Below are 25272 nucleotides of genomic sequence, written 5' to 3' on the forward strand. Positions count from 1 at the left end.
GGAATGTAGTAATTGCAGTAGTAGCATGAATTGTATATTTTACTTTATCTCAATTATTAAACTGATGATAGCTCAACTGATGGGTTTTACCTTTGTCCAGTTCTCCTCCCCAGTCCCTGTGGAGGGAGGCAGTGAAGGGTGGGTGAGTGGCTGCTTCATATTTAGTTTCTGTCTGGGGTTAAGCCACAACAGCCGTATAGATTTTTCTAGTCATGTGTGAACGGATGACAGAATTAGAAACCCAGAAAACATTCATTTTTCGGGGCTTTACATGTAATAGTCTGGTACTTCGAAATTTCAAACCTTAAGAGCTAAACAGACTGTGGCTATGCAAATCAGAGTCACTCAGAGCAGCACAGTGAACACTGCTCTGCATTTGCTTCCTCTAGTAAAAGATTTATGCTTGAGATTCTATGTTCTCACATTTCACACCTGTGTATCTTTCCAGTCAACACCCCATTTTTAACCAAATCATTTTCTCTAAATAAATAAAGGCCTAAAATCTCAAATAAATGTAGTGATTTAATGTAGGTTCTAAGCATAAACATTTTGGTCCAAATAATGTATAAAAATCTGGTGTGGAAATGCATCCCTTCAGTTAATACACCAGGACCACCAGCCTATTTTTCCCAGATTACTGGGATGTTTTTGAATGTTAGTCTTGTAATTCCTGAGTTACATGCTGCTCACATTTCCAACCTTCTGCACAACATGAATCCCAATTAATTTCTATGGAAGTCTTATAATGAGAGGTAAAACACTGATGAGAAACACACATAAAGGAATTAATGCCAAAATATTTTGAACTGTCACTTAACATTTCAAACTTCAATAGCACTGCAAGTGCTTAGCACCTCATAAAATCAGACAGCTAATTTCACAGACTGCACATCCAAATACAAGAGTATAGTAGATATATAGGAATGTCAGGCCTTGGTGACTTAGCCAAAACAGCACAGCCCATCAGTAAAATAAGAGTTCACAGTAAGACTAATGAGACTATGCTCAGGTCACTGGGTCACGCATAGGTCAAACATGGAGTCCTTTATCTGTATCAAGACAGCAGAAGTGTCCCTGTGGTCATGGAAACCTTCCTTTGTCAAAAAGCACAGGGAAAGGGCTGCAGAAAGGGCTCTTATTAATTCCATTCTGCACTTGAATAGTTCAATTTTTCTCATCTCTCACCTTTATGAGATCAGTAAAATGTCATTGATTGAGCTGACGGCTTTAAACTTGGAAGAATACCACTTAACAGTGAATTTTTTATGAACCTTGTATGTGACCTGGGTAAGTTCCTTTCTTTTCTTTCTTTGTCCCCCGATTCCTGATCTAAAAAATGGTCATATCTGTGTAGCACAGAAAAGATCAAAGCAGTAAAGACTGCAAGGTGTTCAGGTAATGAGCAGAGATATAAGATAAGAAAGAAGGACTGCTGCCTATTGCAGACCCATGATGATTCTTCCTATTCTGTATGTCTCTACTATAACAATTCTTGGGATATCCATCTCCCAAGCTTTTTACTTCTGGGATATTCACGTGTGTTCTTTCATGCTTTTTAATTCATGTGCTGTTCTATAAGGATCATTGGGCAGCAGGATGTGGGGAAAACTTACAAGCTTCAAAAATATCCAGTCATCTAAAGCTGCCCATGTAGATATTAGGATAAAGGCATTGAAGACATTGCTTTGTAGCCTAAAAAGTGTTCCTGTAGATGCAGGCAATTACGGTTAGATGTCTACTCCTTTTTGGTCACTCCCGACTCCCAAATACCCCAGCAAAATTAATGTCTCATATTACACCAGCACACCTTGATTTGTAACCCAGGTATCATTGGCTCAAAGTAAGAAAAAACCCCAGAAAACACATTAGGAAGCCTGACATCAGCTGACCCTGAATCTGAGTCATCTCAGATTCAGATTTTTCTTTTATAAGGTGGATTAAGGATTGATTACAGGAGAAGTGGAATCCACAGAACAGATGGGGCAGAAAACGCTGGAAGCGGAGGCATGTGAGGGCTACAACTGCAACTGGAAACAACCTAATTACACCCTCAGTCAGTTCTTGTTCCAGCTCTGTCACACAGTCCTGCTGCCCTGTTTTTCTGGATGTTTTTCTTACCCCAATAGTATCCTAAATCCTCCTGCTATAAAATATCACAGGCTGAAACACCAGTAGCATTCCTGCACAACTTATCTATATCAAGCATTTGCCACATCATGGTATAAATTGCCAGCTAATGTAACCTTGAATCTTTATGTAAGAGCAATGCAATGATTACAAGAGAAACCTGATGCAAATTTCACAATATAAGCCCTTACTGCCCAGCAATCCATAGATAAGGACCTGTTATTGCCTACCTGCTGGCAATATCAAGCAGTCTTCTAACAAATGAGGAAAATAAAGCTTAAAACCTTACATGTGGAAATAGAATTCCAAATACTATAAAATTTAGACCATTGAGTCCCCTCACTTCTCAATATAATACTATTATCTGACATGTATGATATGAAATGATAGAATGCATAAATTACAGATGGCATAAATCCCATGTTTTGGATTATTAATGAATGAAAAGTCTCCAGAAGTCCTTGCACCTCTTTATCTGAATTTAAATTAAAAATTATTAATAAGAACATAACTTACTTTCCATAGTTGTTGGTGGAAGCTTTGTCTGTTTGAAATCAGGAAGCTGACATGAACAACTTAAAAGCTGTTGAATGATAGCTGGACTGATTTGCTTGAAGTGGTCCTTAGAAATGGAGGAAGAACTGTTTTTCAAAAATATCTTCACAAGTTCATTGGCAGAGAAACAAACCTTTGTAGAAAAGTATATACAGTTACTAAACATGTTGCATATAAGTGCATTTAATTTTGAGGTTAAATACAAAATCTTAGAAGAACACAGGGCACTCCAGCCCTAGAAGAAACCTGCTATATATCTATACTCTTTCTTGCTTAAATTAGTTTAATTACTTCAATTAATTCACTTTTTTTTCTGTGTAAACTTGATACTACTATATTTCAGAAAGACCAGAATCTTTGGGATAAACCAGCTCATTTTCTATTGAAGCCACTTAATGTCATTAAGATCTTACAAAATAATATCTCTCAACATTTTATTGTCATATGTTCCAAGAAAAATATTTTAATGCTAATACAAACCATATTCTTAGCTACTCTTGTGAAACTACATTATTTGCAGTAATAGTGCTATTTATAAAAGATACTGCCCACATCAAAGCAATACTGAAATTCGTCCTTGTACTGGATCTTCAGTAAGATATGGAAATAAGTTAGCTTTTTAAATTCATTAAATGAGTGCATGTCAGCAAACTAGATGTTACATAGTCTAATATTGGTCTAAAGATTGCTTAATAATTGTATTATTACAGGTACTTCAGAATTCCAACTACTTTTTTGTTCTTGCTTGGAGCATCTCTTTGTCAAAAGAAGCAATTTTTCATGGAAGCATTTATATTTCAAAAATTGTCATGAAGAATTGTGTTTTCCTCTCCAGGATGAAACTTCTAGTAAAAACATGACCAGTTATCACAAGAAAAATTCTAGTGGAAATTTCTGTAAACACTTTCAAACAGAACTCCAGATCAAATATGTTATCTTACTTAACAAATATGTAATCTTATTAATAATCTTAATTTCTTAATCTCATCTGATGAGCTGTGATTCAATATTTAAAACCAAATAATTTCTTTCATTTAAATTGGTCTGCAACTGAGACTCAAGGGATTCCTAAATATTCTTTCTCTTATTACTGAAGCCTAAGCTTCTTTTGAAGTTAAGTATAATTACCTTTAAATAACCCAGTTAAAATGCAACACATTCCTGCTATTGCTCATCCATTAGTGAAATAAAATATGCCTTATGGTTCACTTAGAAAATGAATTAATTGAGCACTGATATTTTTTTTCTGAAAACCACATTCAAGTCTTCAGCATAACAGGTGATCTTGCCACCTGGACTGAGCGTGTTCTGCCTCAGGCCAACAGAGAGCATGAAGACAATTCAAGAGCTACCATATTGTAAGAGACCTTAATTTTGCCTGTTCTAGGCAGTGATATTGACTCTAGAACTAGGGAGCACTGACATCTGGTATTAAGTTGGAAGACTAGGATTTTGGCTGGTTATGAGCAGCCTAGCTGATCAGTCAGAGCAGGGATTATATTATTTAATACCTTCACCAACAGCCTGAGTGATGGAACAGAGGGCACCAGATGGCATTCACAGGTGAAACTCAACTGGGACCAATAGTCAGTATGCTGATGGGTATGGCTGCTATTTAGAGGGACCTGACAAGACAAAAAATGGGCTGACCAGACCTTGGTGAAGATCAGCCAAGACAAACTTATTGTGCTCCACACAGAATAGCATGTGTCAATGGAGGCTAAGGAAAACTGGCCAGAAGGAAGGCAGGTTTCCAGAAAAAGCCCTTGGGGTGGCTCCTGACAGGAAACTTGAACATGAGCCACCAGTGTGCCTTTGTGGCAGTGACAACTAGCTGCACAGTGGCTGCACTAGCACGAGCAGAACCAGCAGGTACTGGAGAAAGAATATTGCCCACAACTCAGGACATGGGAGTCCACATCTGGACTATGTCCAGCTAATAACCAGCAGTGCAAGACACTGGCAAATTGAGGGAAGTCCATGGAGGGCCACCAAGATGGCTAGGGAACTGCAGCACATGATGTGCCAGGAGAGGCTGAGGGACCTGGGTTTGCTCAGTTTGGGAACAGGAGGGTTGTTGGGCATCTTCAACTGTCTAAGGTGATTAGAGGGAAGAGATAACCAGAATCTTTTCAGTGGCATACAGCAAAAGAATGAGAGGTCAAAGGTATTAGTTGTAGCAATAAAAAACTCCAATATGCTATAATAAATAAGACCATAAAGATGAAGGCAATAAAGCACTGGTACAGGTTTCTCAAAGACTATAAACTCTGTTTTTGGAGACATTCAGAATTCAACTGTACATGGCTCTGTGAAATCTGATCTGACTTTGAAATTGGCTCTTTTTTGAAAAGTACAATAGACAAGATGAGGTCCAGGATTACTGCAAACCTAAATTTTAATGTGAATTTATTATCAAGAATTTTTGATGAAAATTTATTACCACAAATTTTCAATGAAAAGCAAAATATCAATTGTAAAAATAAATTGTCCACCCCTACATAAAAATAGTGTTCAGGTCTATTTAGTAAAATATTCTTGTAAGATGTGGGGCATGAGGACCTGCATATTTTCCAGTTGCAAGCCCCAGCCTTTGAAGCTTTGAACATAAGGAGGCAGAGAACTGTCTCCATTAGAAAAGCAACTATGCGTGGATCATCCTGGAGGATGATAACAAAGAAATTAGCACATTGATTTTGCATATTTTCATGTGAAAAACTGGATGGATGGATGGATGGATGATTTGGGTTTCCAAAATCCATGTTTGTTTAATGAGGAAGAATAAATGAATACATAGATGTGACATAGTTTAACGGAATGTAAGATTATTTATCATATTAGATTACTTACCATTTACTTTTTTTATAGACATTTGTAATTGTAGAGACAATAATGACTTCAAAACAAAGGAGTGACCCTTTTTTGTGGTAATGTTTCAAATAATTATTCCTATATAAAAATTAAATTACAGATCTTAAAGCAGTTAGCAAACACAAGCCATAGACAAGTCAATGTCCTGTATGTAGCAGAATCGGCTACTAATTAAGCACAATGGCTATCATAGGTGCAGAAAACCTATCAGGAGAAAAAATTAGCAACACTACAGTGAAACATGAAGTGTTCTAATGGAGTATGTAAAGGAAAATAGGCATAGCTAAAAAGAACATAAATGGAAAAAAAACCCCTTAGAAACTAGGAATTAATACAGAAGAGAAATTATCTTCTGTCCAGATGTTTCTTTGTGATTTTTATGTATACAGAACAGTTGACTCCTAAGACTCAGATAATGCCCCTGCACACTTATCCTTTGAGTTACAGTCAGTCTTAGAAGTTCAAGAACTCAAAAAACTGAGCTTTAAAAATACTTCAATTGCTGGAGAATTTTACTTCTTTTACAGATAGAATCACTACTGATTTCTGTCCTTCATAATTTAAAATTCATATGAAACACATTTAAAATGACCTTAGTTTAAGATTATTTTGAGACCCCATTAAAAGCCTCATCATGCTGATTAGCATGATCCTTTTTTGTGGTCAGCTGCAAAGAAATAAACTTATTGATAGAGTATGCATTTCAAACGCAATATAATTACAGAGATAAATATCTATCAGAATAGCATTTAACCAGATGAAATTTGTCTCAGCTCCCCATCATAAAATGAGCACACAGAAAAAGTCAATTGCACATCACTCAGTTCTCCTAAATTGAGAAGAAACATTGCCACTGAGTTAATATAAATGGTAAAGGGTTGAAAATAATAGAAAAGTGTTCTTTGAAGAATATATTTCAAATGTATACATCAAAATATATACCAATCATATTCTTTGAAGTCTTCTTTTTTGTCTATGGAATGATACCCAGTCTAAAGGATGGAAGTCAGTTACTGTCTTGATCATTGCCATAAACAAAATTTATTTATTTTCAAATTCTTAGGATAAGATCATCTGCAATAAGCCAGTGTCCTTCAAAGTTCTCAGAGAGGATACTTTGGAGTACCTGAAGCTCTGTTTTACAGCCTTTACACTTTCTTAAGAAGACTTCTGGATTCCATAAATGGCTACGAAAAGAGTTTAGAAATGTCCAATCTTCAATTTACAGAAGGCTTTTAAAAACAACTTACAGAGAAACTTTGATTGAATTTTTTTTCCTTAGTGCAAAACAATCCCTCTTTCTACCAGGTCACTTAATGCGTCCTAGAAACTCTGTGACATAAAACCACACGAAATCTCTAATAACTGTAAGAAAACATCAAAGCCATGTTAATCCACTCCTCTGAGTCTTGAATAAACACCTGATTCCAGGTAGCACTAACCATTGTTAGCCCCTCCCATTTTCTTTAATTGCACATTCAACATCCACAAAGTTTTTTTCCCAATTAATATTTAAACAAATATAGCTATATAAATATATATATTTTCATCCTTATCTACATGCCTTTTTGAAATGAATACATTTTACCTCAGGTATATTGCATGGTTTGCCAATCAATTTAAACTTCTTTCAGTGAAATTCTGTCACCAACATTATAAAAACATTATAAAACATTATAAAAATAAATGAACCTGGTCCCAGTCTGTGCTCCTTTCATGATCTTCAAAATAGCCTTTCAGATAGTCTCCCTTTGTATAGTTTCCTTTGACTGGAGTATTTCTTCTTCCAATATCTCTGATTGCCAAACTGTAACGCCTTCTTTTGTGACTGTGAAATTGTCCATTTACAGTGCAGGTCTTTTTGACTCTAAGCACATTGAGTAGTTGTTCTAGTTCTAGTAATTAATTAGAGAACAGATATGTTACCATAGGAAAATGCACAATTAAAAGACAAAATATTTAAATGATAATATTTTTTTTTCTTTTCACTTGTTACAACATTGATTCAATTCCTCATTTTAATACTCTTTTCTCAGTTTGGTACTGGAGGCAATTTCTGCTTAACAACTCTAGAAGTTCCAGACACCCAGATCCTCAGCCTTTCCCTCTTACATATTGCACTCAGATATGACTGCAGGCAATTCATCTAATCAGCATCTCTGACAAAGTTGTCTAGTAATTGTTAAATAACTTCACTGTTCTTAAAATTTTCCTGTGTAAATGAAACTCCACACTAAATTGCCACAGCCAGGTATTTGGATCAGGAAACATCCTCCATAGGGTGTCCTGAAATCAATTTTCAGGATGCTGTGCTGTCCTTCAGAAGCACACCACAGGACAGTGAATTTTTTCTCTCCTTTGGTTAACTGGGAAGCATGCCTGCTTACATTACTGAAACAGGAAGGAGAGAGTCAGGATCCCTAATCCAAATCTGAGATCATGCACAGATGTACCTCATGACACAGCTGGGGTGCAGTGGGTGCTTCTGCTGATGGAATGCCCAGTTACTTGAGGTGCAGGCACTCTATCCTATCTTCCTTATCACCTTCCTTCACCCCTGCACTTTCAAATGAAGCCATAGTGATAATTCCTGTAAACTTTAATTTGTCTATTAAAAAGTGGTCCACAAATTCATTTTAAAGAAATTTAGATTATTGGGAATGTTTCCACATAATCCTTTATTTTTTTTAATCTTGCTACTCAGAAAATGCCAACAGTGTAGTCGTAATGATAAACCTCACAAAAAAGGTTTCTGATAAGATATTTCACTACTTTCTTTCGGCTACTTAAACAAACAGATCTGAATGGAGCTATATTTGCAGGTATATTTGTTTTCTAAATGTAGTAAAATCTAATTTTCTTTTTCTATGCTTCCAAATTCTTACTCCTTCCTGAAGTTACTATTAAGAATTTAAATAAGTTTAAAGGGACAGTATAATGATCTTAGACTTGAAATAAACTTATTCTGTAACAAACTGGTTAAGAATATTTTTTGTTTTTCTGAATGACATCCTAACTCCACCAAGCATACAGGCCTGCTGTTATCTTCACTGGGGCCCAGATTTCACCATATATAGCTATTTAGTAGCACTGTGCTGAGATGGCTCCATCCATTCTTGCGAGAATTATTTTACAAGACCTGGCTGGGCTATTTTAAAGGAAGGGCTTTGCTGCCAAATCAGTGTTTGTAAATACAATATATAAGCCTCAGTTTGGGGCTAAGGATTATTATTTTTTTAGTATTTATTTCTGTGATTCAATGTACCTTTGTGTAACCTATGAATGTTAAAAATGTCTTTACCTATGCTCAATTCAATTTTTTAATCTGTTTTAACCCATACTTAATGTAGCTTTTAAAAAGTGCTCTGAAAAGCTTGTAAACTGTTGCTGTTAGCAGTTGCCACAAAAAAAGGAAAAGTTCATGTCTTATAAAAGCCTTCTTAATCCATACTGGGCCTCTGAACTGATGGTGTAGCTTCTTAAACTGCCAAGGCACAACTTTTTACAGAAATTAATAGCTGCTGCTGCTGCTGAGAGCTTGACATTTGTTTTGTTTTGGGTTTTTTGTTTTGTTATTTTTGGACCAGTTAGAGCACTCCTATACTTCTATTTATTTTTGGTTAAGTAGTTTTTCTGATGAGTCCAGCAATAAATTTTCCTGAAGAAAATTAACTTTGCATACTCCAGCTTACCTGTCACTTGGAGCTCAGTGGTACTATTTAGAGAACTGAAAATATATTTTATAAAGAATTCTGGGGAAGGCAAACTTGCTTTCCCCATACAGACTCCTTGGAGAGCCAGAGTAAGGATTAAAGCAGCCAGGCGTGGAAGAGTGTTTTCATCAGCACCATCTCTGTCCATTATATCAGCATTTTTCTCCAGAGTGCTCACATCAACACACTGAAATCAGGAGAAAACAGCATGAAGACAGTCCTGCTAACCTCCATTTAAATAATCAAAGTGAGAGGAGGAGAAACTGTGGAGAGCAATTTCATAGACAGCCAGAGTAGAAAAAATGCTAAGATGTAAGCTGTAATTGCCAGCAGGACAGCTAATCAAAGGTCATTTTCAGGAGAACAGGCATAGAATTAAAAATCTTGAACATTTACTCAGTGTCTAATGGGGGAAAAGTACAGTTCCTCATTAAGGTTATTCCTGCTTAGTGTTATTTTCCTGCTGTTTCTATTGTTCCAAGTGACCTCCTCAATTACATCTACATCTACTTCTAGAAAGTGGAAGAAAGGGGATGAATTTTTGTTAAGGCACAAGAAATTGGCTCAAATAATACAGACTGTAACTCTTCATCTCAAATTTCAGAAAGTAGTCTTTAAATGTTTTAGTTCCTGACCTATTCAATGGAATCAATAGTTTTTTATGGATTAGTTATCTGGGGACAATATGGAAATGTATAATTTTGCTGATAAAGGGTGACTTTTCTGCTGGGTGACCAAATAAAAACAGTAGTCAGTAGTATACAACCACGTGTGTGGAGGTCTGCAAACTCTCTCAGTTGCCTGGAAATTTATCCCCCCTTTCATATTTTCTTCCCTTTTTTCCTTTCTTGTTTATTTTCACTGCAAATGGTTGGATTTGAAAGAAACATCAGCAAAGATAAAAAAATAATTAATTTAATTTTTTTCTAACTCATATTAGCAAAATTAAAAAGTCAGCTAGATGAGCCAGTACAGTAGTAATTTATTTCATACATACTCATCTCTCCTTATGTAGACCATAAACACTTCAGAGAGGAGGCTGCCATTTCTTTTCCTGCTCATTCACTATACGTTAAAATTTTCACGACCCAAAACTTAATCTCTCATTTCAAACAAGACATTAGGTGCTATGACTAAAGAAGAGAATATTTTCTGTGGAACCAACACACATAAAGAGCCACTAGAAATGCTTTTCTTCTATGACTACCCTGCACTACTGGCCCTTTTCCACAACTCAAGTGTTGTGATTCCAAGTATTATGCTATTATGTTTTGTGTACCTTTCATAAAAGAAACCTCTTTTCCCTCAAGTCAGTGAATGAAGTCTCAGTTACTGGACAGGCTTGACAACTGATTATACTGCCAGCATAAACAAACAGAACCCTCAGTAAAGCATTTTACGGGCTGTTATTCTATCTTGACATTTCAAATACCCACCAATGCCTCTTTACAGTTGCTCAGATACCATTGGAGTCCTTGGAAATCGGCACGTTCACCAAGATTCAGAACCAAAAGTACTGGTTAATGAATAATTTATGGTAGGAAATGACCACACAAAGAAGACAGAGAGAGGAACTGGAGGCCTTCAACATTCTGGACACAGCCAGGTCTCCTACCCATCTTCTGTTTGTGCAGAAAAACCTACTACAGCATGCTGTAAATTAAAATCTAATGAAATGAAAAATTTAACCTTTGTATAAACCAATTTAACTCAATACATTGAATAGATCTAAGGAGCTGCAAACAGGAGGTCAACCTGTACTTTAGGAGTTATCTAATCTGGCTAAAACCTGTTTTATTGCCCATTACAAGGAAAAGTTTCTTCTTTGACTTTGAACTCCAGAATATTATTCTATTATTTTATAGATCCTATTTGAAATAAGGAATTCTAAACAGCAGTGAGAAAACTTAAGCATGTTCTCTGACTTAGAAATTATGATCTTAGCTGAAAATCCTCATTATGCTTTTTTTTTCAACTTTAAATTTAAGCTTATCTTTAACAATCTTTCTACAATGCATATCCATGCTGGTAGATAATTAGTCACAAATGTATTTCTACTGAAGGAAGCCATCATATCTTTGGACAGATTCCTCATTCCATCCAGCTTTGGATAGACATGGAAGTGTAGAACCTGGCAGGGATTTCATCACAGCAAAAGAATTCATTATTTCTCCTATACCAGCCAGTAATGGATCCGTTCTACTTTATACCATTGAAATAATTCAACTTTGAACTCTATAATATTATTCTATTATTTTATGGATCCTATTTGAGATAAGGATCTCAAATAGATCCTTATAAATAGATCTATCTCAAATAGATCTCATAGATCACTGGTAGTGTATCTATGCTAAGAAATATCAGAAATGAGTAAGTATTTTCTGTACTTGGAGCCAAGTGCAAGATATTGCATCTACACAGCTGTGCTCTTTTCCATCTGCCCTAAGCAGAGCAACTGCATCTAAATTACCCATTAGGAATGGTCCCTAAAGTGCAGTATTTCACCAACCACTTCACGGCAGACCCTGTGGAAGTGGCACATGCCAGAAACAACTCAAAGAAAAGCATCAAGCAGCACAGCCAACACAATCCCAGTGTTCAGCCTGTGCTTGGACACTTCCACCTACCAGTCTTCTGGAAGACTGTGGTACTGGTATAGTCTCTGTACTAGCATAATAGTATTATACCTGTAATAAAGATGAAGTTATTTTTACATATGTTTTCTTTACCTGGTTTTCAGAAGTTTTAAAATGTTGCCTTACTGCAGCTAAAATATCTTCTGTTTCATTCCGTGAAAAATAATAACAGTCTTCATCATGTCTTAAACTAAGCATACTCTGTAGGTAAAATTTGTAATCCTTATCATTCAAACTGAATTCTGAAGAACAAATATCTCTACGATGAAGAATGTAGTAGAGAAGAATAAGAGAAATTCTCTCAAATACTTCTTCACTGAGATGATCTTCTAAATCTCCTCCAGCTATCAGTAACAAAGCATCTGGTTCAAGGCACTGTGAAGAAATAAAAATAAATGGCAATTCAACTAAAGTGACACCCTTCCAGGCATCTGCAAATACATATAGGAAGGACAACAGGAGAATACAAGTTTTATATTTAAGGGATCGAACCCAAAACTTCGCAAATGCAGGCTGACGGAATGGCAGGAGGAGGGTGTAGGTAATTCTTCAGAGTTCTATGGCTGCAAGAGCACACCATGGGGTTTTTTTCCAGACCCCATTTTATTTTTAAGGAAAGTCAAGTGTCCTAGAAATGGCACTTTGAGCAACCTGGTCTATTGGGAGGTGGCCCTGCTCATGGTAGGGGGTACAGAACTACGTGATCTTTGAGGTCCCTTCAAAGTCAAACCATTCTATGATTCTATCCCGTAATTCTATGATTTAGTAATGTGAGACTCCCTACAATTAGGAATAATTCTGATCAATCATTGTAGAGAGTGAAAACCTTCCACTGGCTTCAGCAGATTATACTTCTGGTTAAAAATATATTAGATAAGAGCTAGGCCTATTCATATATTCATCTGTGCATTCTATATGTGTTTACATGATAAGATAAAAACAGTTGCTGAACTGTAGTTAATTGAGGCTATGTAAACAGAAGTTATACCATATTCAATGCACTGCTGAGAGACATAATTGAGCCTGTAATCACACAGCTATTTTTATGTATCTCAATGAATTCTGTTAACTGCAACAATGAGATCCAGTGCAGAGAGCCAGCACAAGGTCTCAACCCCATTTAGTCCTTCAAATGCATTTCAAGAGGGACTGAAATTACATATTCACCCTGTGCAGGCTTTACATCTGAGCACAGATTTTTAATAAGTGTAAAATTGTAAGCATTAATAGCCAAATTAACTATTTATATACATAAATAAGCTAGATTACAGTATGGTTCACTGTGTCCTCTCCTGCCTTCATTGCTTATTAAAGTCTTTAACTTTTCCTAATGCAGTCTCTGAGAATTACTCTTTTGACTAGGAGGAGTCTATTCTCCTTTCTGTCCCAAAGACCTCAAGTCAGTCAACCAGCATTTATGTACATTCAGTAGTAATACAATAAACATATGCCATGAAGTGGAAGATTTTCAAAGATTTCTGTAAGATTGTAAAATCCACTGAGGATAAATTGCAATCAGTGAGTCCATTGTTTGCTCTTGCAGGGAAGATGACTGAAAAGAAAATTCCCAATCAGAAGGAAGCAGATGCATTTTAAAAGATGCAGTTAATGCATAGTATATGGGTAGCCCATGGTGAGTGACCCTTGAAGTGAAAGTAAGAGAATATAAAGTGGTTAGTCATTAGGTTGGGTTTTTCATTTGTTTTTTAGTTTAGGGGTTTTTTTGCTGCTACTAATATTTTTACAGGAATAACCATCTGTCCTTGATTTAGAAAAGCTAAACAAAAAAGAAGCCCAGAACTTTGGCATTGAAGTCTGAGTTTCTTTTCTTTAAGTGGCCAGAAGTTAAAAAAAAAAAACAACAAAAACAACTTGTTTATCAATGCAAGAAATATATGACTTCTGTTTGCTTAGGAGATAAAGAAATGTCAGATGCCATCCAACGGCTGCCAGCCCCTGCCCAAAGAGTCTTAGGGCCACTACATAACAAGAAACCAGAAGAGGGTCAAAAGAAAGGATTAAACTTCACTTCTTTTAAATGCCCATTAGAGATATCATAAAAACAAAAATTTAAAAAAATTGAAAACAAAGTCATGTTGTATAAAGCAGTCCTGGATTTAGAAGAGAAATTGAATCTAAAATGAATTAGCAATTCCCAACAAGTATGAGGAAGAAAATATAAGGAGGGACATTCTGTTTCAAAATTTGATGAACTTGAAGGGTAGTGCTTCTTGCACAGTTTTTGCTATCTTGGTTTACCAAATCTTGTTAAATCATCATGGAAGATTTCAGCACAGTACCAAGTGGGCACCATGTGACTGAAAATGCCATGTCTCTCTCAAGGATTTCCTACAGAAATCCTTGGTGCCTCTGGTGCTGGCACAGAAACACTGACAGTGCAGGATGCGTGCAGGGTTTCTGACTCAGATGACACTGAGGAATACTGAAAATGGTGAATGTCCTCAAAGTCTTCCTATAGAGAATTTCCAAGATGAAACCTGAACAGAGCAGCAGTACTGACAAGTAAGCCCCAGCTAAGTTTCCCTTAGATTTTGTCCATCCAAGAACACCAGCAAGCTCTCCAGAAATACATCACAAATACAGGAAAAAACCATGCCACTAGAGAAGAAAAACAAAAGGGCAACCAAAAACTTAGTCCCCTGTTTTGTGTAGTTTGGGAGGACTATATAGCCATGTTTAATACGTTAATTTTCAGTCTGGGCATGTATCTGATGCATATTCATTGCCCATGTGTGAATAATCTCCTTCATAAAAAATTATCCATTTAGGTAATGACTGGCACCTACAATAATTATGTATGAAATTTCACATTTGGGTTCATATGAAAAATTGGAGCATTTTTAGAAAGGGTCAATAAAGTGAGCAGCTGTCTACTGCACAGGATAAAAAGATTCCCACTTCATTGCCTTGGCAGATTGCTGAAACCAGCACCTTGTAAAAACATTCACCTTTCAGACCATCTTCGTAAGTGTGGTATAAAGTGACACTGCTGTATGTAGGTCACTGAAGAGTGCCAGCGCCAGAGTAATGAAAGCCAAGGCTGACCAAGCCCTTTGTCGTCCCTTTTAGCCAAGTTGCTCAGTAACACTGTCCCTGTCTTTTCTTCATTGAATCAGGACTGAGTTCTGAAAATATTCTCAAGTAGACAACCAATCCCTCTGTGCAACTGTACCCTGGACTACTTCCAGTTTCAATTTGGATTTGTAGATTCATTGTTCTGCCTTTCATTTTCCTTGACCTGAACTGCTTACAAAACCCACCCCTTAATCTTGAATATTTCAGTGAAGTAGCACATAAATCTGAGACAACCCTATCTGGATTTTATTTTTATGAAGTAAAATCCAGAACGACAACAAAAAAAGTGGCAGAACTTGTCCCCAGTGTTTACCTATGTCTTTCCATGATGGAAATCCTGTGCCTCAAATTCAAGTTCATGCTTTTATTGTTACACCAGGTATCAGCAGAAAAACTTTTGCTGGAAAAAAAACACTTGGGAACTTTAAAAGGACTGCCTGTCATGTTTGGAATATCTCTTCATGAGCTCAAACTGTAAATAATAATAATTCAAAATGAAACAAAGCAGGGACAAATTTTTTTGCTGCAGCAAGAAGTTTTTTACATGTTTAGGTATCATATTCAGGAAGGTATCACTCAAACAAATATTAGAACTCACTGATGATCCTGTTAAGATATCCCTCATTAATTGAAGCACTAACCAGGTTACAATCCTCTTGCATGCCATAAATCCGCTGTGGGCATTCAGCTCTCTCCAGTAATATTTTGACCAGTTCTCGTGAGTGGTTCATGTGGAGCTCAGTGTTTTCAGCTGAGAGAATGCGTAAAACTTCCACCAGAGAGCCTCTGCTGGGAGGATTGCTGCCATCCTGCCCATGCTCTTCCCCAGGCTGTCCTTCAGCAATGAGCACGCTGAATATGAAAGCAGAACATACCACCCCAAGAGCTGCATGCTTGGTCAGAAAACACATCTCCTCTTCCTGGAGTGCGTGATCTGCACTGAATGTTGGATTGTTGTTTGCGCTGCACAGCTTAAACTGGAAACCTGAAGAATCTGAATGGTAAAGGGGAAAAAACCCAACCCTTTAATTAGTGCGAATGCAATATGTTCGAAAGGATTTATTAATTGGTCGGCTAAGCTGATTTGCAGTGACAAGCTGTTTTTGAACAACAGGGAGCCTGTAAGGACTTTACAGCACAGAACAGCAGGAAACTAAGACAACTATGGCCTCAAAACTTCTTTAGAATTACCAATAAGAGGTTGTCTCAAAGTGCCCTTCCCTCTTCTTAAAAATAAAGTCTATGGCTTTCATTTCAGTGTTATGTTATTACATTCTCTACTAATTCTTTTCAGTAAGAATAGAAAAATACCATGGCTTTTGCTTTCATTTCATCATGAAAACAGGTTTTTTACTAACAAAAATAGCTGTAAATAAATATTGCTAGTCTAATACTATTATGAATGTGTAGTAATTACGTTACATAGCAATAATATAAAGCAGGTTATATTGTCAAAACACTTTACCAACATCACTAAACTCCAGCTATACTTCACAAAGAAAGAAGGAACAGGATGTACTTAAAAATTAGTGATCGCTACCCAGACAGAAGAATTACAAAGCTGAGGTTATAATTTCACTCAAAGAACTCAGCACATACACAAGACAAACAAGCTTAACTTGTTAACTTTAGGTGCAAAAGACATTTTGTACTATAAATCTCTCTTCTTCACAATCCCTCCTTATAAACCACTCCTTCTGCTTTCACAGTAATCTATCTCGATATCAAAGCACAAGAAATATAAAATAGTTTTACTTCTGTTTTCCTCAGAGGTTTTGATTTTATTGATGGGCAAATGCTGACAGTGACATACATATTCAGATAGTAAAGTATGTGTTTAACAGCCACATATAAATTCATCTCCTTTGAACTGCAATATAATACACATCTTATTTTAAAGGAAACTTTGCTAACAAAGTATTTAAAATTGAAAAAGAACTGCTGAATTCAAATGGACATTTAGTCCAAAAAAAGTTAGTATGTTTTTATATATTAGGAAATCTTTTGGTGTTTATATATATTTAGTGTTAGGAATATGTATCATTGTTATGAGGATATTATGAGCATTTATTTCTAAATGTTATATTCTTACCTTCTGAAGGGAAAAAGAATGCTCGAGTATCTAGCTTTGTGGCCTTCTGAATCCTCAGAAGTATTTAGCTGCTGGAAGTCCAATGTTTTTAAAATTCCTTGATGGTGCTCTGGAAGCTGGAGAGGATTAGTTTATTGCTGCCTTGAAAAGTTTTCAGTTGCTATGGAGAGAGCTGCCCTTAAGGTAACAATGGAGGTGGATAGGAATTAGTACATGTTCTTCTTGTACTTCCAAGTTCTAAGCATTGCATTATTGAATTTATTTCACATTTTCTAGTAGTTATCTTTTTATGTAAACAGTCTATTTTAGAAGTATAAGATGCATAAAATCTACCAAAGAATGTATTTCTTTATGATGGATAATATATGCAAGCACTCATAACTGTTCCCTGTGTTACTAAATTATTTGATCAATGCTACAACAAACTTTAATTTTTTTTTTCAATAAAATATTACTAATTTTAAAAATATGAGAACACAATAGAAATAGAAATCTTTTCAAGCACATCCGTAGAAAAATGATATTTTCTCTTTGTAAAACACTGCCCATAGAAAACAGCCTCTTTCATCCCCACTTATTCTGTGTCACATTTCCACCAACTGACAAAGCTGGGATAGCTCAGCCTATGGTGAAAAAAATTGTTGTCCACCCACTCAGATTTTCCAGAGGGACACTGTTATGAAGTTGACATTTACATCACCACACTATTGCAATATTACTGCAGTGGAAGTTAGTGAAAACTGTCACAACTGACAGATTTCTACAGAGACCAGCACACCAGTCATATCATTCTCCCACCTTCCAAACCTGCCGTGCTGCTATGGAGGACTACCATCTCAGCTGGCTCAACAAACCCTGTGAAGCAGTAAGCCTGTAGTAATAGAAACATCATAATTATCTTTAAAGCTAGATTAACAAAATATCCAGGCTTCTAAAATGTCTGTAATGTCTCCTACAAGGTGGTAAGCTCAAAGGGAACAGCCTTGTTTAGCAAGACTGAGAACTGACAATTGATGCTGACTATAAAAGAATTCAACTGACAACGCCAGCTTGAGGGAAATACAAAACGTAAACAAATGTTCTCAAAAACACAAAGTACAATTACATGTACAGATTCTTGTGTGATGATGAGTATTTTAAAAATCAGTCCTACTTTTAAATATTTTTTTATTTTATTTCATAAATTACCAAATATGTTTATCAAACCAACATTTCTAAATATACCACTTTAAAAAAAAATTACAGAAATTTTTCACATAAATATTTTTATAAGAATGACTGAAAAGCAGAAACACATGATAATATGCTTTTCCTCTGGCTTTCATATAATTTATTCTGTCAAACAAAGCCAAAACCATGTCCAGATTTGTTCCACTAATAAAAATAATTCCTCAGATAATGGGGGAATAGCTTCCAGCATTTAATTCTGGGGATTGCTTAATCTCCAAACAAACATAGAATAGGATTATCTGTATATAATTTGATGTTTTGTGCATAATTACAAACTGAAACTAAGAATTCATTCCATCTAATTAAAGTGTACAAACAGAGGGTGAGTTGTTTCAGTTTATTGAGAAAAGCTAACATTTAAAAACACATTTGATGATTCATAACTATTGAAACCTTCTAAGAGATTTGCATGATAATGCTGGCTACAACTTACTTTAATATTTATATTACAGAGCAATGGTAAAAAAAAGAAAACATTCAGTACATTACAAAACAACAGAAAATAATTGGTACAGGCTACAATGGCTGATCTCAAAGGGGAATTCACTTCTCTTTTTATGACTAAGTGTTGCAAACCTCTCCTGGCTTGGAAATGAGCTTCTCAGTGGTGGCAAAATCACTGACAGTGACTCAAGGCTCACCCTCTGCTTTTACCCTTGACACTGTGTTTTCCTAGTCATGCCACCGTCCTTAAAGAACTATTATGTCTACACAGCACTTGGATTACTTCTTCTGAAGTAATTGCTGGCATCAGTTGCTAAGTCTTTTGTCCAAACCCTTCTGCAGCAGCACTATTCCCCCACTACTCACGCATCCCAAAGCTGTGCCAACTGATCAAATGGGAGCACAACAATTGCAGAGCTCTCTAGTTAGATGCCCATTAGAAATTTACTGATATGCAGAAAAAAAAATCATTTATACAGTTTAATATCTTAAAACCTCCCAAAGCACCTATCACTAATATTGCAATAATGTGTTATGAGACTAATATTTTGACTCAGATTTTACTGCGTGCCTTTTGGACAATTTTGATAAAGCGGAAAAAACTCCATGAACAATACTCATAAGCCAGAGACTCTCCATTTACTGTAGAATGATAATATGCATGGAAGAAAACCTTGAGAAGAACTGGAGAACTGGGGGAACTTAGAGTGAAGTACATTAGCATTCTAACATGACAACAGACATTTTAACAGACTCTCTATAGCAAAACCAAAGGTAGGAGGAATTTTCTGACTAAATAAACAATTTAAAAAAGATATTATTCCATTTTACACTTACTTACATCTGAGATCAAGAATTTTCAGAAAAAAAAAATCAATATTTTAAAATTAGTTTGAACAATTACCATGCTGGGGTACTTGCAAGAAAGCAACTAATTGCTGACAGGCATAGGTGTATGACCCAGGAAAAAAAAGTAAAAGAAGAAATAAGATAAAAAGAAGAGTGACAAAAATGTGAACTTCTCAAAACTCAATTTCATTACCAGATTCATGATCCCAGACAACGGCATATAAATTTTTTTCCTCCCACAGATACAATCTTTTATGATTTAGAAAGCTCATACAACAGCAACTTATGGTCTTAGTGAAAAGGAATGAAGGCAATTTAGAAATGGCATAACTAGACATAGAACATGCAGCAAGGCCTCTCTAGTTTCAGGGGTTTAGTTAGTTAGTTTTAATTTTAAGTGAACCAGTAAGACTAACTGCAGCTTATCTGGTTTCTCCCACCTTCACACCTGCTGTGGGAACAAAAGGAAGTTGCCCATTCACAAATGCCATGGATAACTGCACTCTGCAATTTACTGGGTTTCAAATGATTGGTGAATAAATTGTGTAGGAATAGGAAAACTCTATTAAGGACTCACTCTGAGACGACAAGGGCATTTCCATGAGTCCTACCAACGTGACAAGTGGCTTTATTTTGTTTTTACAGTAGAATGGGAGAGGATGTAGGCATAATTGTAGCAAGACCCCTGCTGAACTTCACATCATACTGGGTAATGCAGCTATATAACTCTTATTCCTTCAATACTGTGTAACTTGTTTTGATGGACTAAGCAAATGCATTTTTTTTCCTTTTTACTAATGGCAGCAATTATGGCAAACAGAAGAGAATCTTCTGGCACTGCCGCTTTCCTCTATGTTATTAATGTGATGTGTGGCACATTGTATAATTACAGCCATAGGCATTATATTGACATATGAAAGAACTACATTTTGCATGTAATTTGTGTAGAATTTCAATACATAAAGTATCTTTGCCAATGTAATGCCAGGGTGCTGTAATAAAAAATGTCAGCACTTTAAAATTACCACAGTCGATTAAGCTTTTTTTGACCACATACCACTCTTAGCAAAATCACATATATTAAGGTTGCTAATGAATTAAAATAAATTAGTATTACTGAAATTATCTGAGTTACATGTATAGTTAGCATACATATATATATATATGAAACAAATCTTGTTTTAGTTCAGGATTACAAAATTCACTTGTTAGCAGAAAGTTTTCGAAGACAACCTGGAAATCTATTTACATTAACATAGAATAGCATGAAAGAAGTTATAGATTACTATACACTCTAGGCCAGCAAATCCTCGTACCTTTTAAGAAATATAACACCTTACAGAATTAAGGTGACATTTATTGTCCTAAAATATTACTGTCGTGAAAAACTGTTTCGAAATTCAACAAAGGTGTTCATTTATATGGAAAGTGTGATCTAAAAATGATTAATTGCCTCCATCTGACTACAGACTTCCCTCACACAATCTCTCTATTGTTCTATCTGGCTGTGTTTAAAACAGAACAGAAAAAAAGAAAACCAAAATACATTTGGATGTAGGTATAACCATCAAGACTATTCAGTGATAGCAATTCTTATCAAGAACTTAGAAAAGGAGATACTAATATCTTGGGTATGAAAAAAAGGAGGTTTTGTAAATATGAATATAATGTTGCTCATTTTTTACTTAAGGAACACATAGGTAAAAAATGTACTTGTATTTATGGTTCTTAGGAACATTAGAAACCTAACTTCTATGAAGGTATCTGAACATTAAAGTACAGCACCAAGTCAGTTTCAGTTATCTCACCTCCTGTTATACTAAAGAGATGCAGAAATCAGTTTCTAAGCTTTTGTATGGTTTCGTTCTGCAGTATTATCAGACTGTTTATGTATATTGTTTCTTTCTTTTGTTCCTTTAGTTTTCCAAAGAAACTGGGCTCAAAAACTGTGTTGATCTTACTAAGAGTGTGTTACCTGATGCAAAGCACTTACAGTTCTATGATGTATGAACTATTAAATTATGAATTTAAATATTCCAAATGAAATATTGTGTGGTATTACAGTATAGAACACTAATATTTCAATGAAAAAAGTAGAGTTCAAAGTTGAAAACCAACCTTTTGAAAATTATACTGTTCACCTTGCAGGAAACTGACATATATTGTATGTTGCATCTTTTTAGCCATTGACTTCTGACCCCAGCATACTGATTTTTTTCCTTTCCTGCTGATACTCATCAATTTTTGCTGGAAAACCACTCAAATGTTCTCTATGTACCTGCGTATTTTTTTCTTTACATAAATATTAATAAAATATTTATAAATAATTTTTACTATTAGAGAAATTGAAATAAGTGATTACTCACTTGTTTTTTAAACTATGACTCAGTTTTCAGTTCTAAAGAAATTCTCACAATGCAGAAGAGTAATTTTAGGCAAAAGCCTGCTGTCTGAGAGATGACTCTTTCTCAAGGTCTTCTAGTCTACCTCCCAATAAAAGAAAAATATGTAAGTTTCTTAGGCATGAATATAAGCCAGAATGAAAGAAGAGAGTTTCTTTTCATCTCTTTGTCTTAAATTCAGGAAGAGTGTAAGTGTTACCAACAGTAAGAAGAGTTTACAGAATATTTGACTGATTAGATGGGCTTCAAGTAACAGATGCTGAAGCAATAAAGGTGAAAAGGACAAAAAAAGGGAAAATCCTAGAATGGAAGAACAATGAAAGAACCTGTATTGATAGAAAACAGTTCAGCCAAATACAAATTTCACTGCATGACAGTGACCTTACTTCTACCTTTATTAAAACTACTGACAAACCACTATCTCTCCCCTACAACCTGGTATATTCATTGTTCAAAGGCTTGGTAACAAGCGTACTGAGAAGGGAGTTCATGATAAGAAATATTTGTACTTTATGAAAGAAACTTTTTCATGTTTAAAATAATTGTTTCTCTCTACATAACCATACCAGTATATGAATACCATTATTCACAATAAATGTACATATGCAACCATTGGATTCTAAAGTAAATGCTTGCTTTTCTCTAAACTATAAGAAAATACAAAATCAACTATTATTTTAACTTTGCAAATACAGTTTGAGTTAAACACACCATATATCTTTGTAGAATTGTTCTATCCAATTAAGGAACAATTGGTTTTTTATCATAAAAGGACACACTGCTCATTCTGCTCAGTGTTGGCCATAGAATTCTTTGTATCACTAGCTCCTAGAAAAGAATTGTTGTAGGCAGCTGTAGGTATCAACTGTTAGTTCAGTGGCCAATCCACCTCCATTGGTTACTGTAGCCTTTAATTTGAATTAGGCTGCATATATTTTGGTGGGTCTATGGCAACTATAATTTTAGAAAATCCTGAAATGCTATCTTCAAAGCATTATGCTAAAGATAAGTTCAACTTAAAGCTAACAAATTGATTAAAATGAGATAAAAAGAGCAAGAGTTAGAAATCCACACAAGTAAGCGTAAGTTACGTCTTAAAAAGTAAAACAGCAATCTGCAGTACAGTGACAATTTGGTACCAATACTCTCTCTGTGAAGATTTTTCAAGCCTTTCCTTCTGCTGAACAAATTCTTCCAAAAGTACAGAACTAATCTTCTCCTTTGCTCCTCATGTCTCTCTATATATAAGGACAAGAAAAAATCTGTTGCCAAAAAAAAAAGAAAAAAAAAAAGAAGAATTCAGGTAGTCTTGAACTGCAGTCCATGCTAACCCTTTTCTAAGCAAGTGTTTGTACTCTGATTTAGCAGGCAGCAAGCTCTCATGTGTGCTACGGATTTATACTGAAGGGCTCAATGTGAGCAGCTTGTGAATACTGAAAACAGAAACTTTCCTGGAGCTGAGGGTCTGCTACAAGCAACTTATCTGTTTAGTATGACACTAACCAGGCCTCCTGCAGCTCTGATTTTGCTGTGGTTCTTGTTCCCACACCACCTTCCACACACTTGGAAAGAGATTTTGAAGTATGCAAGAATAAAGTTTATTCTAATCACCCTTTCCCAAATATACACCCCCACCCCAGGAATTTGAAAAACCATAATTATAAAGTGTAATCTTAATTTTCACATTTTATTCAGATGAATTTAAAGTGAGTAATTATTAACAATTGGATAACCTTTCTTACATTTAACAATATACAATCTGCAACCCAGTGTAAGGTTCAAAGTAGCCAAGTAGAACAAGTCAATGGCTGGCACTCATAAGCTAGAAAAAGAAAGCCTAAGTGGATTAGTATGCAGAGCATTAGGGCATTGAAGTAATTTTCAAAATTAACTCCCTACAAGGAGAGTTGGGGGATTTTTTTTACCAGAATTTAATTTTTTTTAAAAATGGGGGTTTTTCTGCAGAAACCTTCAAAAGAGGAATCAGAGGAAATTTTATGTAAGAGGAAGATAACTAAGTCTCTTCATAAACCAGTGACAAAGTGAAGAAAAAGGGTAGTGTGAGTCTGTATGCACTTTCAGATAGATGGACAGATCCAGTGTACTGGGTTTCCTCCCCATCCTCTGAGTGATGATTCACTGCACTCTTTCTATCCCTGCTTTTGTGGGACATGGAACTCTTCTGCAAATAAATTGCCAATTGAAGTCAATAAATGACACTGGTATATTGGCTAACTTCACACTTTTCTCTGTGTGCATTAACTTCAGTTTTCTCTCTTACTGCAGCAAGAAATCTGAGATACACCTGCCAAAGACTACCTTTACTGTCATTGAAAAAGGAAAACACGTGCATGAGAGAGGGAACAATAGACGCCACCCCATTTCCCTCTGGCATGCTCCTTTATGTTATCTCTTCTTTAACATATTGATAAAGCTGAATTAAACCTTTCAGAATGCAAATTTCTAGCTTTCTGTCAACAAATCAATTCTTTAAAAATCTACAAAATTTACAGTAAAGCTGACAACCTTAACCTTCCTGCAACTCTTTGGTCTCAAATCTGAATATTTTCTGTAAAAGCATAGCTACAAAAAGCCTTTTAACATATGCATGGAAACCACTTATTGTCTTTCGCCCATGCTTTTTAAAACGAGAAAACACTTTGCAACCTTTATTATTCAAAATTGAGTGTAGTCTTAATTATTTATCTTTTCTCTTTCTTTTATTTTCATTTTCTCCCCTCATTTAAAAAAAGAGGGTTTTTTTTTTTTCAGTGTCATCTCCTGAATAAGTGAGGCCACAGCCCACAAGACCTGTGTAGTTAAGAGAGGTCTTATCTAAATTTGCAGTATATGGAAGTATCTGGACCAGTCATCCTGGGATCCCTGTACAGTCATTGGAGATTGAGGCATTTTAGGAGGCAATTTGTCAGGCCCATTCCACACCAAGACTTGGATGAGAGGAATTGCACTGTAGCCTCTGTAATTATAACATCCTTGACAGCTAAAAGAGCCTTGAGAGATTTTCTTTGCCGTAGACATCTGTACTATTAATTACATTTTGCCTGTTAAATCCCTCCCTATCCCTGTATGAATTCCCTCACTCCTTTCACCCCAGTAAGTTATTAACAATTTAACCACTTCTAAATATATCTGACAGAAGAGCAAAAATATCCAAGATTCCTGCAAGTTTTATGCAAAACAAGGGCTAGAAAAAGCATTTTACTAGTACCTTCATGCAGGAAAGCTGCAGACATAAG

The 25272-nt window shown here is 35.6% G+C and overlaps 1 protein-coding gene across 5 annotated transcripts in view; it reads right to left on the reverse strand.

Moving 5' to 3' along the window:
* The window catches only part of SLC39A12 (solute carrier family 39 member 12), a 34189-nt gene extending 16940 nt beyond the window's left edge, over positions 1-17249 (reverse strand). For 3 of the 5 annotated variants that reach the window (XM_071428884.1, XM_071428883.1, XM_071428882.1), the window contains exons 1-6: positions 17091-17249; positions 15640-15992; positions 11996-12277; positions 9246-9453; positions 7246-7448; positions 2644-2815 (exon numbers count right to left, since the gene is read on the reverse strand). In XM_071428884.1, the coding sequence (XP_071284985.1) occupies positions 2644-2815; positions 7246-7448; positions 9246-9453; positions 11996-12277; positions 15640-15909 (1135 nt within the window). In that variant the 5' untranslated portion in view covers positions 15910-15992; positions 17091-17249. Of the gene's footprint in view, positions 1-2643; positions 2816-7245; positions 7449-9245; positions 9454-11995; positions 12278-15596; positions 15993-17090 lie in introns of those variants that run through there. The other 2 variants (XM_071428886.1, XM_071428885.1) reach the window with 2 other exon arrangements.
* Between the last annotated feature and the right edge of the window lie 8023 nt (positions 17250-25272).

Source organism: Agelaius tricolor, unplaced genomic scaffold, assembly GCF_023055355.1.
Source record: "Agelaius tricolor isolate 1412-34295 unplaced genomic scaffold, bAgeTri1.0.p SCAF_6, whole genome shotgun sequence".
Taxonomy (NCBI): domain Eukaryota; kingdom Metazoa; phylum Chordata; class Aves; order Passeriformes; family Icteridae; genus Agelaius; species Agelaius tricolor.